This window comes from Conger conger, chromosome 19, assembly GCF_963514075.1.
Source record: "Conger conger chromosome 19, fConCon1.1, whole genome shotgun sequence".
Lineage (NCBI taxonomy): Eukaryota > Metazoa > Chordata > Actinopteri > Anguilliformes > Congridae > Conger > Conger conger.
Window position 1 is genome coordinate 18570463 of NC_083778.1, and position 14193 is coordinate 18584655.

General features: G+C 47.6%; 1 protein-coding gene across 4 annotated transcripts in view; it reads left to right on the forward strand.

Annotated features, from left to right (window-relative positions):
- The window catches only part of LOC133119296 (transmembrane and coiled-coil domain protein 3-like), a 42539-nt gene that overhangs the window by 14512 nt on the left and 13834 nt on the right, over positions 1 to 14193 (forward strand). The window contains exon 1 of one of the 4 annotated variants that reach the window (XM_061229826.1): positions 5887 to 6056. The exons of the other annotated variants lie outside the window; for them this stretch is intronic. Coding sequence (XP_061085810.1) covers positions 5985 to 6056 — 72 coding nt within the window. The 5' untranslated portion in view covers positions 5887 to 5984. Of the gene's footprint in view, positions 1 to 5886; positions 6057 to 14193 lie in introns of those variants that run through there. 4 annotated transcript variants of the gene reach the window in all.

A 14193-nucleotide genomic window follows, 5' to 3' on the forward strand; every position in this document is an offset into this window, starting at 1 on the left:
TCAATACTGCATTGTATGAAGAAGCTTACTGTAATTACACTGGCTTTTTCAGCCTGGCTCTGCCTTCTACACAGTTTTGAAAAAAAAATGTCTTCTGGAGTGAGTAGAGGAGGTGTCCATTTCTTTATTATTTTATTTTATTATTATTACTATTTTTTGCATGAAGTATTCTCTAACCAATCAGGTGCTGGCAGTGTCTGTTTCCTATTGATTGGCTGACTTGCGAACTTTGAAAACTAGCTGTTAAATAACTGACGAATTTGTGGGCGTCAACCGTTTTCCAACTGGACATCTGATTCACATCTGTGCATGACGTCAGCGTGCCGTGATGTCACAAGTCCGGCGGGTTGCACTGCAGATCGCATTTTTCAAACTTCATATGCCGCGGAACACGCCAAGTTTAGGCCAAAATTACATTGCATTCATAAATGTTGAAATAATGCCATGGATTAAAATATTTAAAAGTGAAGTCGGCATACAAACACGACTTAAAAAGTTTGATCTGGGGTACAATTATCCTTAATGGAGAGAACTATGAAACTTAAACGCAGGCCTTCAGCAGCCTTAATTGAGCCAGAGGAAGCGCCAGTAGAAAGTGGCACACAGACTCGCACACGGACACACACTCTCACACTCTCTAACACACACACACACACACACACACACACACACACGCGCACACGCACACTCGCGCTCACACGCGCACACACACACACACACACACACACCCACACCCACACCCACACCCACACCCACACCCACACCCACACACACACACACACACTCTCTCACACTCTCTAACACACACACACACACTCACACACACACGCGCACGCACACGCGCTCGCACACACGCTCACACACACGCTCACACACGCGCTCACACACGCACACGCGCTCACACACACACACGCGCTCACACACACACACGCGCTCACACACACACACGCACTCACACACACGCGCTCACACACGCACTCACACACACTCACACACGCGCTCACACACACTCACACACGTGCTCACACACGCACTCACACACACACGCGCTCACACACACACACACGCGCTCACACACACACACACGCTCACACACGCGCTCACACGCGCTCACACGTGCTCACACACGCACTCACACACACACACACACGCACTCTCACACACGCGCTCACACACACACACACACACACACACACGCGCGCTCACACACACACACTCACACACGGAGGTATCCGCAGGATGGAGGAGGAGGAGCGGTGAGAGATGTGCTCATTAACGATGGGTCGCGCGCCTCGCAGAGGGAACCTGGAAATGTTATTTGAGCTACGCCGCTGCGATCCGCCCATTAAAAAACGGCGGAAAATGTCAGCCGGGCCTCCCCCCCTGCCTTGGGTCCGGAGAGGCGGACTGGCCCTCTGCTATGAAGGCATCCGGCGGGTCCTTACAGAGGGAATGTCGTCCCCCCCCCTCCCGATCGATGCTGGGGGGTAATGGGCCCACATCGATTTCCTCGTTGGGTTTAATCGCGCTGAGGGGCAGGACATTAAGGGCCCGGTGGCTCAGATCGGCTGGGGGGAGCGACGTGTTAATTGCAGGCGGAGGGAGGGAGGGAGGAGGGGGGGGGACTGTTCCAGGGAAGTGTGTGTGGGGGGAGGGGGGATGGGGGACTGGCAGGTGGAGAGGAGGGAGGCTGAAGACTCCAGGAGGTTGTGGGTTAGCCATGTATGCTATACGCTGTAATGCACTCGCGTATCATTATTTTACTATTCTTAGTGTTCTAGTTGCCAGAAATGTGGTATTGCTGCTACTTGGTCAGTTTATATGATTATTCTGCACAGATTCAAGTTCTTATCCCTGCGATCACTCTGGCTCTTGGAACTGTACTTCCCTCTGGGGTTTTCAGGGGGACTTGATTATGATTTACACTTTATTGTACGTCGCTCTGGATAAGAGCATCTGCTAAATGTCAATAATGTAATCAATAGAGGAACGTGACACGAGACGGCCTGCATGTGATTGGAGGACCCAGGTGTCTGTACATGCCGGTCCCCTGTGTCTGTACATGCAGGTCCCCTGTGTCTGTGCACGCAGGTCCCCCGTCTGTGTCTGTACTTTTTTTTAATATAAAGATCTGGGTGAGTGCTGCTCGTCACTGATTAACTGCTTCCACTTCAAAGCCCATTCATCGCCGTGGCGATGACTCACTGGAAGTACTCCATTACATCCTTTCAAAACGATTTTTTTTTTTTTTTCTGCCGAGTCAGCAAAATTGAGAGAGGGGATTTATGAGGACACCGTTAACCACATGGTGGTTGTGAGGGCTCTCCTCTAGCCTGGCTGCCAACTTCTGTTGGAGTATTTCAAGTTAAATGACTTCTTGAAATATTTTTTTGTCCACGGTCCAATTTTAAAGATATATAATAATTTTTACCAAATTAGCCCTGTGGAACTGTGCAAACAAAAATGCACATGAATTTAGACTCATTTTTATCTCCGCTTCTTCCTCTTTCCAGACTGCAGATCAAGGTGCGAGACGTGCACAAAGTGCCCCACACCAAATAAAAATAAAAGGAATTGTGTCCCAGTGAGATTTAAAATGCTTCGAGTTCCAGAAACAATTTTGGTGGTCAAATCAGGATGCAGGATGCAGGAGGAAGCCAAGTGCAGGTGCCATAAGTTGCTTCTTGGCAGAATAAAGCAGTCCGACACCATTCCTGTTCGTTCAGCTCCGGGTCAGGGATGTTTTGTGACCTGTCTTCAGATTCTTCATTCCCCTTGGCACTAGGAAGCACACGATCGATCGGGTGGATTTAAACCCAAACCTCACGTCGCCCGTACCGTTTAACGACCGCCGTAAAAGGTTAGAGGCCCCCCGTGCGCCCGGCGCACCTGCAGAACCGGACCTCCGTGAGCGCTGCCCGTCCCCGGGTCGTCAGGGGGCTAATGAACCGGCCCCGGCCCGCTCTGGAGGTCTCTGCGCTGCGGGGCTTCCCTGGACAGACGGGCCGTTTGCGGAGCGTCTCGGACCGTTAGCCCTCCTCCCGAGTACGGCGTTAAACAGACGCTGTTAACAAGAGTTCTGGCTGTCTCTCTCATTGGTCACATCTGTTCAGTTTCTCAGACCTGAAGGAGGAGGAGGGGGGGGAAACACAATGCTGGTGGTCGGGGACTCCGAGACCAAGAGACCGTGAATCGCTGAAAACACCTCGGGCTGCTCTCGTCGGTTGTTTTTGAGAACGGGGGACGACTTTGTGCCCAAACTTGGCACCTTTAGGGGCCCGCCGACACACTGTGGTCTATGAGAACGGTCTTCCAGCAGAGTGGTTTCAAGCATTTGTTTGCCTCTGTGTCCTCCGCTAAAAGACCCGCTGAAGCTCCGCTCGCCGCATTGTGCTGATGTCTTGCAGTTCTTAAAATGGTGGTGGTGGGGGGGAGGGGGTGGAGTTTGTCTGCATTTTTTTTTTTTTAGGAAATTATTTCCAGTTCTACTTCTCTATTCTCAATAACCGATACGTAATCTCTTTCACATAATTCAGGAATTTAGACAAGGGTTCCCTCCTGAACCTCATGTCTGTGTCCGACTGTGATTTGTGCGTTTAAAACCTTCGCAGCCCCACCTGTTCGTGCTGCCTGCAGCCAGCAAAGAGAGGAGGGGAGGCAGTGTTTATATCCCGGAGAACAGCCTATTCTATCAGGTAATTGCGTTATTGTGATTAATGGCAATCATCTGATTCTGGTGGAAAGCGATAATTGTCAGCAGAATGCACTTCTGCGCTTACAAAACCATTTTAATCGTGAGTGAACGTCAGACTCTGATGTGAAATGAAAATAATTTATAAGAGTGGTTCTACACCGCTGTGACCGCAGACTGTTTTTACAATTACAGCCGCCGTGTTGCAATAGTCCAGAATTAAGCTGTCGGGGCCTGTTCTGCTTCTACAACGAAGTCTGTCTGTACACCACGCGCAGGTGAACTGCTATTCCATCGGGCTCAATGCCTTTCAACAGCATTTGTCATGAGGATAAATTGCTATGCTAATGTACCTTTTGTGGCAGACTTGTTTATGTTGTGTGTCGGGCAGAGGTGGGCAATGAGGGCCATATCTGTTTCTGGTTTTCATGTCAACCTCTGGCCTCAATTACTTAATCGGCTCTAACATTTATGCCATCTGATATGTTACCTACATTTCCTGATGAAGGCATTAATGCTAGTCAAAGACTGTTCTTGTGTCCCCATATGATATGGTTTTACTGTGATCTAATCTGAGTGAACTAGTGTTGGTGTCTACGGCCAATTAGCTCATTTAGCCAGAGTAATTGGTGGAAACAAAAAACCTGCATACACACTGGCCCTCCAGGACTGGGATTGCCCACCCCTGGTGTAGGGTGATGTGTACGTATTCATCTGGGCTCTGTATCAGAGGACTGGATGACTGCATTGAGTAAAACCCGGAGCCCTCCTGGAACATGGACTGAAGTGAAAAGAGCTGTTCCGGGTTTTACTCGACACCATTATCCAACTAATTCGGTAATCCTGTTAAATCGGTGCTTTGTGAAATACCCCCGACATGCTACTAAGAAGGCGAGCGTTGCTGGGCTGAATGGCCTCTTCTCCTCATTATGTTGCGTGATGTCACTTTATAATCGGCATGCAAATGATCATACGACAAATGTGTTGAACTAATTGGACCTAAACAATGTGTAACACAATGACAGACCCATTATTTTCCAAATGAGCATGAGATATTTCAAAGTTTTTGCATTCCTGCACTGGAGGAGTATGGAAATTAATGGGATGGAATCGGACTTCTTGTTCCTCCATATTATCCGAAACACAGTATCTACAATACAGCAATCGAGGACTGTGCCCGTGTGGAATCAGGATAATCGCTTCAAATTATCTCGGTTCGCAAATTGGTTTCCATCTGTGTTCTGTGTGTGGCTCTTGTTTTAGCTGCACTGTAAATTGGGTGCCCCTCCTTTTTTAAGCTTTCGACCGTCACTTTCGCCTCCCTCAGACGCGAAACTAACGGCCCAGGTAGCCATAGCTACGGTTATACCTGGAGAGTAAATGGGGAGGCGACAGCGCTTCATGATTCATGAGGAGTCGGGTATCAGGAAGGCGCGTTATTCTCCTTTGGCCCGTGAGGTCAGACGGGCTAGCCGATCCTCTTTCATCACCATGAGCAGACAATGGGGATGCGTAATTGCCTTCAACATTACTGGGCCGTTTCGGTGTCGGTAAATACTAACAATGCAACCGGTTTCTTAGAATAGCTGCGCTTGGCTTCTCTTGCCTGGGTAGCCTGTAGCCTGTAGCCTCTGGACCTTCTAGGAAAGTATTGGCGATACCAGACGGACAGCCAAATGTTTGTTGGAGAGAATGGGGTCAGCCAGGCCTCTGTTTCCCCCTGCTTCTCAGGTTGGGGAAAGCGAGTACAGGATGTGGATTTAAAGTAAATTAATATAGAAAATGGAACCTTGAGGAAATCTGAACACCAATTCTTGATCCGAAGAAAATTGGATTTTTGCTATGTCGACATCCATTTTTAATATTCACTAATTTTACACTCTCATAATGTACTGGACTGCTGCTACAAATAAAATATAACGTACATGAATTCAAATTAGTTTTAAAGTTTAGTGTAGTGTTCAGACCATTGGTGTTTGGCATTTATTTTTATGAAGCAACGCTGTAGCTACTACTGAAAAGATTTTATCATTTCCTTTTTTTTTTTAAATTAAATCACTGCCATTGAAGTTTTATGATATCGAAAGGGTTAAGTCCTCGGCCTTCTCCAGAGTCCGGTGGGCGGGGCCTGTTCATGCACAGTTCAGCGTTTGTGCAAAACGGGAGCGGATTACGGCGGGCGAGCGAAACCGCCTGTGAACGCGCAGCGCTGCGGTGGGTGAGCGCTCGCCCGCACGGGTCTTCTTACCTGCGCTAAAATCAACCCGAAACACACTGACCTGATTCCGGGACTATGCCCAGCGCCGACGCCGCGCTGGATAAAACTTTGGCACAAGTAGAGAGATACCATCAGCGGAACGATATGGTAAAACTTCCATGTTTCATAATGCTTGAATTCGTTCTGAATAGCCTACTGGTTTTATTTGGCTTCGTAGTTAAGTATCCATGTCAATTCTAGACTGCTAGTTCAGTAATAATCGGTATAAATTAAATTTTCTCACGATTTATCTTTACATTTCCCAGGTGGGTCGTTGCAATAGTTCAGTAGGTGCAACAGCATGATTTGCTGCTGTGCTGTCAGAGCGACTATATGTACAACTCGTTAATATTTGCCAAACGAATTAACCAACAAGTCTATTTGTATATTTCTAGTTCGGCAGTTTACACATGGGGAGTGAGACTTAAGTATTTTGACAAGGTCTTGTTTCAACCGTTTTAAGACTGAAGTCCATACCAATTCAAGATTGCTGGCTTACAAGCCACTATCTCGTCTCTTGTTTGAACGGGGGAATGTACCCCTGGTGCATATGTGTAGGTTTGTGATACGGGGTCTTTTTTAACATCTAAATTAGTTTCGTCGTCAAACACTGCATTGAACCAAATTCTCGTGTTGGTTGCAAAATGTTTTTACGACGTTAAACCGGTTATGCAAGCACCGAGGCACCTAAAATATGCCAAAGCACTCCCTTGACTTAGCCTTCCGAAACGGTGTCTGCATTTGAGTTTCTTTCCTTTGTCAACAAATTTTAATGGAATATCAACCAGGTGATCATTTGCGTTTTTACAATTAGCGGTAGGCTACTTTACGTTGGGTCCTTATACAAATAAAAAAAAAATATTTATTTTTATCAAATTCAAATTTTGTATGCGCGTTCTAAATGTAACCATCTTAACAAGCGGCCAACCGTGAGCATATCGCAAGCCTATTGTGTTTAAAAGTTTAGGCTACGAAACTATTCTAGGTCGCAAAATGAAATCGGTGTTGCTCTGGCAAAAAAAGGTGATCACACCTTCATCTCCAAAAATGCGCACAATATTTAAAGGTTAATACGTGTATGCGACCCAGAGTAATTTTCCCGAAAATATAAAGTCTGTAATGAGTTATATAGCCAATAAAAGTGACTCGAAACTCAGTTCAACATCGCCTGCGAACTGGGTGGGATGTGGGGTGATGTTGAATAGTGCGAACGCTTACGCCTAACTGTTACTTTCGAAAATATTGCTTCTAGTGGTCTGCTAATCCACTTGGGGATTGCGAGAATGAAACCTGCATTTGTTTTCGGTCGTTAACAAGTTTTAACACTGGGCCGATTGAAACGTGTTTTCCGGCTAATCTGCATCGGAATCCATGTGTTGGGCTACGTGCTTGTAGATCTGCCTTGCAGTACTATGCTTATCTTTGTATGCATAGGATTAAATAATAGGCGACATTAAAAGATAGAACTCTGGTCCACGCGGCGACATGAGCAGTGCTCGAATGACGTTACTGATCTCCGACGTGATTTTTTTCACAATTTAAAACCGAATGCCACTACACGGGATTGAAGCACGATTCGCCGTCTAACTGGGACATTTCTTAAGCATGCAAAACAACGGAGAAACGAACTGCGGTAAAACCATGTTTTTGGCTCGCCTTAATTAGCCTCCAAGGCACACATATCCGGTGCCAAGTGCAGGTGGCACCTCCGACCCTTGCCCCGTACTTGCATATTGATGGTAGTCTTGCGTCCATTCGCTGCGTTCTTTAATTAAAGCCTCCTTAATTTCCCCCTGCATCCCGTGACATCACACACAGAAGTTAAAATGAAGTTATGCGCATAATTTACCAAGTTTTTCTGTGTGGGAGTCCCCGGAGAAAACGCATGCATGTGTAATCGTATGCATATGTGTTTAAGACCGCGCACTGAGCGTAGGCGCAGGGGACCGACCTAATGTGTAACAGCTGGGAGAGGACGAGGAGGAGGAGGAAGAGATGGGTGGTGTCTGCTTTGTCAGTGCACAGTGGTAGAAAGAGTCGGGGAGAGGGGAGAGCCAGTTATTGTTAGAGTCTTGGGTACCTGGGCGTGAGCCAAGATCCACAGTATTGGGGGGGGGGGGGAACTTCACCGTTATTCTCCCCCAATCAGCGTTTTTTGTCCCCCCCCCCCCCCCCCCCCCTTTGTAAGCTGACCACTCAGGTTCCGTACCGTACCTTTTGTGCTGACGTCGGAGGCCTGGGGGAAAAGCAATAAAGAGAGATGGAATAATAAATGGACCCTTTTACGGTGTTAGAGCACAAACACGGGATTAGGATGTTCTCGACTTGACGCTTTGAATGCTGATGTAACTGTTGGTAATTGAAAGTTCCAGAAACACTGACTTACAAACAAAAACATTCCAAAAACATCCTACTCTTCAAAGGGCGAAGAGGTTTTTAGAATAGAATGTGTGTCTAGTCCCACATATTGGTATTTTGGACAGACGGTCGGGTACACACTGACATTATACGCATTTCTCCGTAAATTCAGCGCGTGAAATATTCAGCGCGTGAAATGTTCAGCGCGTGAAATATTTCGGCTGAAAGCGCGTCCAAGTGCAACACAACTGTGAGCGGTGTGTGTTGAGTGAGCTCTCTCAATTCATCAGGCCGGCCATTGTTGGGTGTTGGAGGCGGTGGCACAATCCTTCAGTACACTATACCCCGCGGTCACCAGATGCTGTGTTGCAGAGCCCCGGCAGAGATTTGTATACTCTCTCCAGACAATGCAAATAACCCGACACCGACCTGTTTGAACTGAGCGCTTCTGTAGCCCTGTAAGTCACTGTCAATATTCGCGGGCATTTCGGTAACATGGCAACCGAGCTGCCGACATCACCGGCTTATTGCAGAAATGCTTAACTGAGATCCGCGGGCGATGGTTTCAGCGGTGCTGTCGTCAAAACAAAATATTGACTGAACTACATATGAGCAGGAAGCAGGAGTGCATTTGGAGGAGACACCAAAGTGATGTACAATATCAAACCGGGTTTGTTTGGTTCCTTCAAGTCTAACGGGCAGCTTTGAAAGAGGTCAACAGTTCGCCTAACTGATCAGTCAATGCTGCCTCCTCCCTTGCCCGCAGATGTCTGCGAGCTTGCGTGCATGTGTTAATAAGCTATTGATATTCCTTTAATTGAAACGGTTCCTGCCCAGACTGAGCCAAATTCTTAAATAATTCAGTGCTACACCAGCTCATCGGCCCTGCCAAAATCTGTCTGGAGAAACCTGGCAGCCTCCTCGGAAAAAATGTTTTTTGTGTTTTGGTGGAGAAAACGGTGTAGTTTTATGAAGGTGAAATAACTGAGGTTAAAATGGTGAATTATTCAATATCGCTCTCCGCCGGTTCCTCTGCAGGTTACCAGATGTTTTTCTTTCTGAAGGCTGAGGTATCGCACCTTTGGCTAATACCGTTAAAGGCGATTTCTAGGTTCCCCCGTCTGCAGGTTTTCGCGTTTGCCTGTCAGAAGGTGTGAAGGGGTTAGCCTGGGGGGATTTCACAACGCTGGATGACTAATTTAGCCAGATAACTGTCCTGAGTAAAACCCAGACCAGCTCTTTTTACATCAGTCCATGTTCCAGATTTGAGACGGTTCCAGATTTTGCGCTGTGCGGTTATCCAGCTAACTCGGCAATCCTGCCTTGAGAAATACCATCCAGAACTGCTCGATCATGAGACTTAACATCAAGGATATTATAGAAAAATGTCAACCATGAAATGTGAACAAGTTGTCTAAAGCTCAGCAAAAAAAAGATGTATAAATTGGCGAGCAGCCAGTTTATAGTAAGGGACAGAGTGTCACTCGGTCAAGGCCTGTCTTTCGTCACCCTGCATAGATGGGAAAACAAAAGTAGAAACCAACCTTTTGCGACCAGCTACATCGGTTGCACATTGTCAGGCACAGGACGATAAACTGCCCTTGATGGACGTCACGATTCGTGATTCCTGTGCTTACGTGCGTTGCGTCTTATCTGAGCTCCGGAATAAGACGGGACGCAGAACAGATTGAGAGTGAAATGCGGAATGTTTTACCTTAACCTCCGGATCAGGGCACACAGAGTCCAGCGATGCACGGTTTGCTGTCGCCATAGCAACCGAAGGTTTCTTTCTCTCTCTCACTACCTCTCTCTCCTCTCTCTCCTCCTGGACAATACCCCCCCCCCCCCCATGTGGGATTAAGGGCCTTGCTCAAGGGCCCAACAGCTGTGCGGATCTTATTGTGGCTACACCGGGGCTTGAACGACCAACCTTCCGGGTCCTGGTCACGTACCTGAACCAGCCTGGCTGAGCCCCTCAGCCCCAGCCCATCTGTGCTGCAACGTCTGTGGGGCTGGAGTCTGGTGACATGCAGGGACTGTCGGTACCAGTGTGATGAAAGCGGGATCAGGGGGGCAGCGGGGGATTATAGCAGGCCACTTTCTGAATGGCAGTGAGTTCACGGAATGTTGTTCCTCCCGCCAATGAAGCACGCGTCCTGTTCATGCGGGAACGACGGTGTCAACAGCCGCGGAACGATAACAAAATCTGGTGTCGTAACCCGGAGGCATTTTGTTGCATTAGTCGGTGACTGCGTTCAGAATTTGGCCCGTACTTATCTGATCTACATTCAGAACAGTCTGCGGTCCCCGCGCAGACATTTTGAAATGTTAATCCTGATTCGTATCACGTCGCCCTCAAAGGTTTCAGTTGATAATTCGTTGACGCCAAGACCAAAAAAAAGTTTTACAGTTCCTCAATACGAACTCGTCTCTTTTATGGGAAATTATGTTAAATCGAGCAGTGCGTGCGATAGTACTAGCCAGAAAACAACCATATGCTCACTTGGGTTTGATAGAGAGGTTGTTCCTGTTCCATATGTGAATATGGCTGATTTATTCTTCCTGGCACGTCTCTTTAGCTGTGCTGAAGAGTCTACGTCAAACAGACGGTGACGGCGACTTTGTGCCGCAGCAACCGCTAAATCGGGTCCAGAGAACGTTTCTGAATCAGGATTGAAGCAGCTATTTTACTGCATTGCTCAGTTGCGTGTGTTAAAAGGTGTGTTTTGGGCTGGACATCTGAACCACCCAGCAGTCTTCCAGTGTTAACGTTAGCACTAGCATTAGCATTGGGCCTAGGAGTCAGCAAGTGTGTATTTATTGACTACTAGTGGGAAGCTGCAGTCTTATCCTTGAGCGTAAGCTGGCTTCGCTTTGAGTCGAACATCTGGCTCTATAAATAATTCAAATGTCGCTAAGCTGTACAAATTTCCTCGGGTAAGGTCATCTTCTCAGCGCACTAATAAATCATGACTGGTATTTATCTGGTTAGCCAGGATGTGGGGATCTGTTTGGCGCCTGTGTGATAGGCCTGGAAATTACCTACTTTAGCGTGGGATCTGTCAGGGCTAGCCGTTAGCGTGGCGCTATAAGACTCGCTCTCCCGCTGTTGCATTGTGGGAAGCTGCCCGGATGGGATTAAATGGCCTCGTCTTTGTGACTGAGACGGTCATTTTGTTCTTATGCAGCAGGAAATGGAGCGTTCTCCCAGGTGTAAAGGCAGAGTGCGGGTGGTACCCGTGGCAGGGTCAGGCTGGCCCAGTGGATCCCAACAGTGGGTGCTTATGGTGTCTGCTTCGGCTTCATTGCCAAATAAAGTTTGGGGCCTTTCTTGTCACTCGTGCAGACGGAATGGATATTTAAAATGTGGCACAGCGGGGGCTTCGCTGGAAGACGGGTGGTTTTTGGCATTTTTGGGCTAGTTTGATGCTTCCCAAGAAAACAGCTGATAAATGTTGCAATGGAATCACGACCGTGTTACGACGCTGGACGTGATGGTGCAGGTTTACATATTGACGACTGTCATCGGTTGTGACACACATCATAAATCTCAATAGTCTCTGCTCTCTATACCAAATTTTTTAATGCATTTCACACTCATATTTTGTGAGGATTTTATGTTTGGGATCGGATTGACCCACAACAGTTTAAACTCAAAATTATTGCAATACAAACATTTTGACACTGTGTCGCGTTCCTATTGTCTCCCAAATGACTAGCTTTCTATACATAAATATAAACAGTGAAACATTTATTTGGCGCCAAAGTGAAAATACTCCACCTTAAGGAAAAGTGGAGTGCCTGTTATCTGGCAGTGTTCCTCGGACTTCCTGTGTTTGTGTAACGCCCGTGTTTAAAATAACTCCTCCGTAGTGCCACTGACCCAGTTTCAAACCGATTGTTTGCACTTGACCTCTTGTCACTGTGCACAAACTAACCGTGAGGAGCGGTGAGTCTTGGACGTGTTTTTAAGTCGAAGCGTTTCTGTGGCCGAGTGCCTTTCTTCATGCGGCAGTGCACAGAGTTGAGTCACTGGTCGCCTGGTATTTACACAGCGAGTGTGCGTACGCAAGGGAGGGCTTACAGCTGCTCGACGGAGGCATAAATCATTCCTCCGATGTTTCATATCTCAATCCTCACACCAGTGTTGTTAGTCATAATGGCCCTTATGGAAATGCAGTTACCGGATCTGAAATGAGCTGTCAGCATGAAAGTTAGAACGGGGTACAATAGATCGAAATCCTGGATATTTATTTATTTACCTGTGAATGAGAGGGTGCTCAGAATATTCAGGGATTTTGGTTGCCTGTACCATTAGCAAATTAAACATTTTAAAATGCTATGTTGCACAAGGGAGTGCTATTGATAAAAATTGGGTATTTGACATCGAATTCATTATTGGCCTCCTGGTCCCTCAGACAGGTTAAGTAACTTCCTATTGCTCTTCCGAGAGGCCTCTGATTTGTGCGTCCGTACCGCAAGCGATCCTGCTTTGTGCAGCGAGAAACGCGACAGGCTTGTTTTTAGACTGCGTCGTTCTCAGAAACTGCTGTGGCGTTCCTGTCCAAGATGGGATGTTGTAAGGGGAACTCGACCTAAACTAGTCTGGCCTGAAACTGCTGTGTTCCTGCGGTCTCAGTTATTTTTGGGTTTGCAGCGCTTACCGAAAAACCCCCTCGCACCCTCAGTGTTACGGGTTTATACACTTTTTTTTTTTTCCTCTTTCGTTTCTGCTAACGTCGGCATTAAGCTTCTTATTCGTTCAAACAGCCTGCAGTGGGATGCAGCAGAGAATTTGGGATTAGCACGGGGTGACCCCCTGCATTGTATCAGTCCAGGGGGGTTTGCACGCTGTGTGTGTATGTATGTATGTGTGGTGTGTGTGTGTGTGTGTGTGTGTGTGCTCGTGTGTGCACACCTGTGTGTGTGTATGTGTGTGCCTGTGTGTGTGTGAAGGAGAGTTTAATCCGTGTCCCAGAGGGAGGGGATTAGCATGGATCATATGAGGGAGAGGTGAGATTACAAGCAATATGTTGAGGTCTGTCCCATAACGCAGAGACCACCCCCTGGAGGGGTGGGTGTGTGACGCACACGGATTTACTGAATTTATTCATTCATCTGGCAGTCTCCAACAAATTCAAAATGTGGCATTCTTTACAAAAGTAATGTTGGACATTTCAGTTAAATTAAAGCATTGCTGATCTGACTGATTAAAAGTTTAAAAGTCTTGTGTTGGGAACGGGGTACGTTTATTCCCTGGTGCATGCATGGCTGTTATTGTCAGTGCTACTCGCACAGTGTGGCCGTAACAGCTCAGATTGTCCTTCAGTAGATGTTTACTCTGGGTAAGAGCTGCTGGTTTGTGTCCATGGGCTGCAGTTGTGGTGAGAACGGAAAGCAGAACTGGCTCAGGCTTGACGTGTGGGGGGTGTCCATCTGAGTTATTTAACGGATGCTTTTATCCACGGTTGATTAGACTAAGCAGGGGACAATCCCCCCCTGGAGCAATGCCGGGTTAAGGGTCTTGCTCAAGGGCCCAGCGGCTGTGCGGATCTTTTCGTGGCTACACCTGGGGCTTGAACCACCAACCTTCCTGTTCCCAGTCAAGCACCTTAGCCGCTAGGCTACGGGCTCGTTAGCCGCTAGGCAACGGCCACCTTAGCTGCTAGGCTACGGGCTCGTTAGCCGCTAGGCTAAGGGCTCGTTAGCCGCTAGGCAACGGGCACCTTAGCCACTAGGCTCCGGGCACCTTAGCCGCTAGGCAACGGGCACCTTAGCCGCTAGGCTACAGGCTGTTATGAAGCTCCAGGATCCCGTGATGAATGGTGTTCTCCGGGCCCCAGCGGGAGTGCGCCGTGGCGTGGGTCCTCTGGGAGCGATCCGTCAG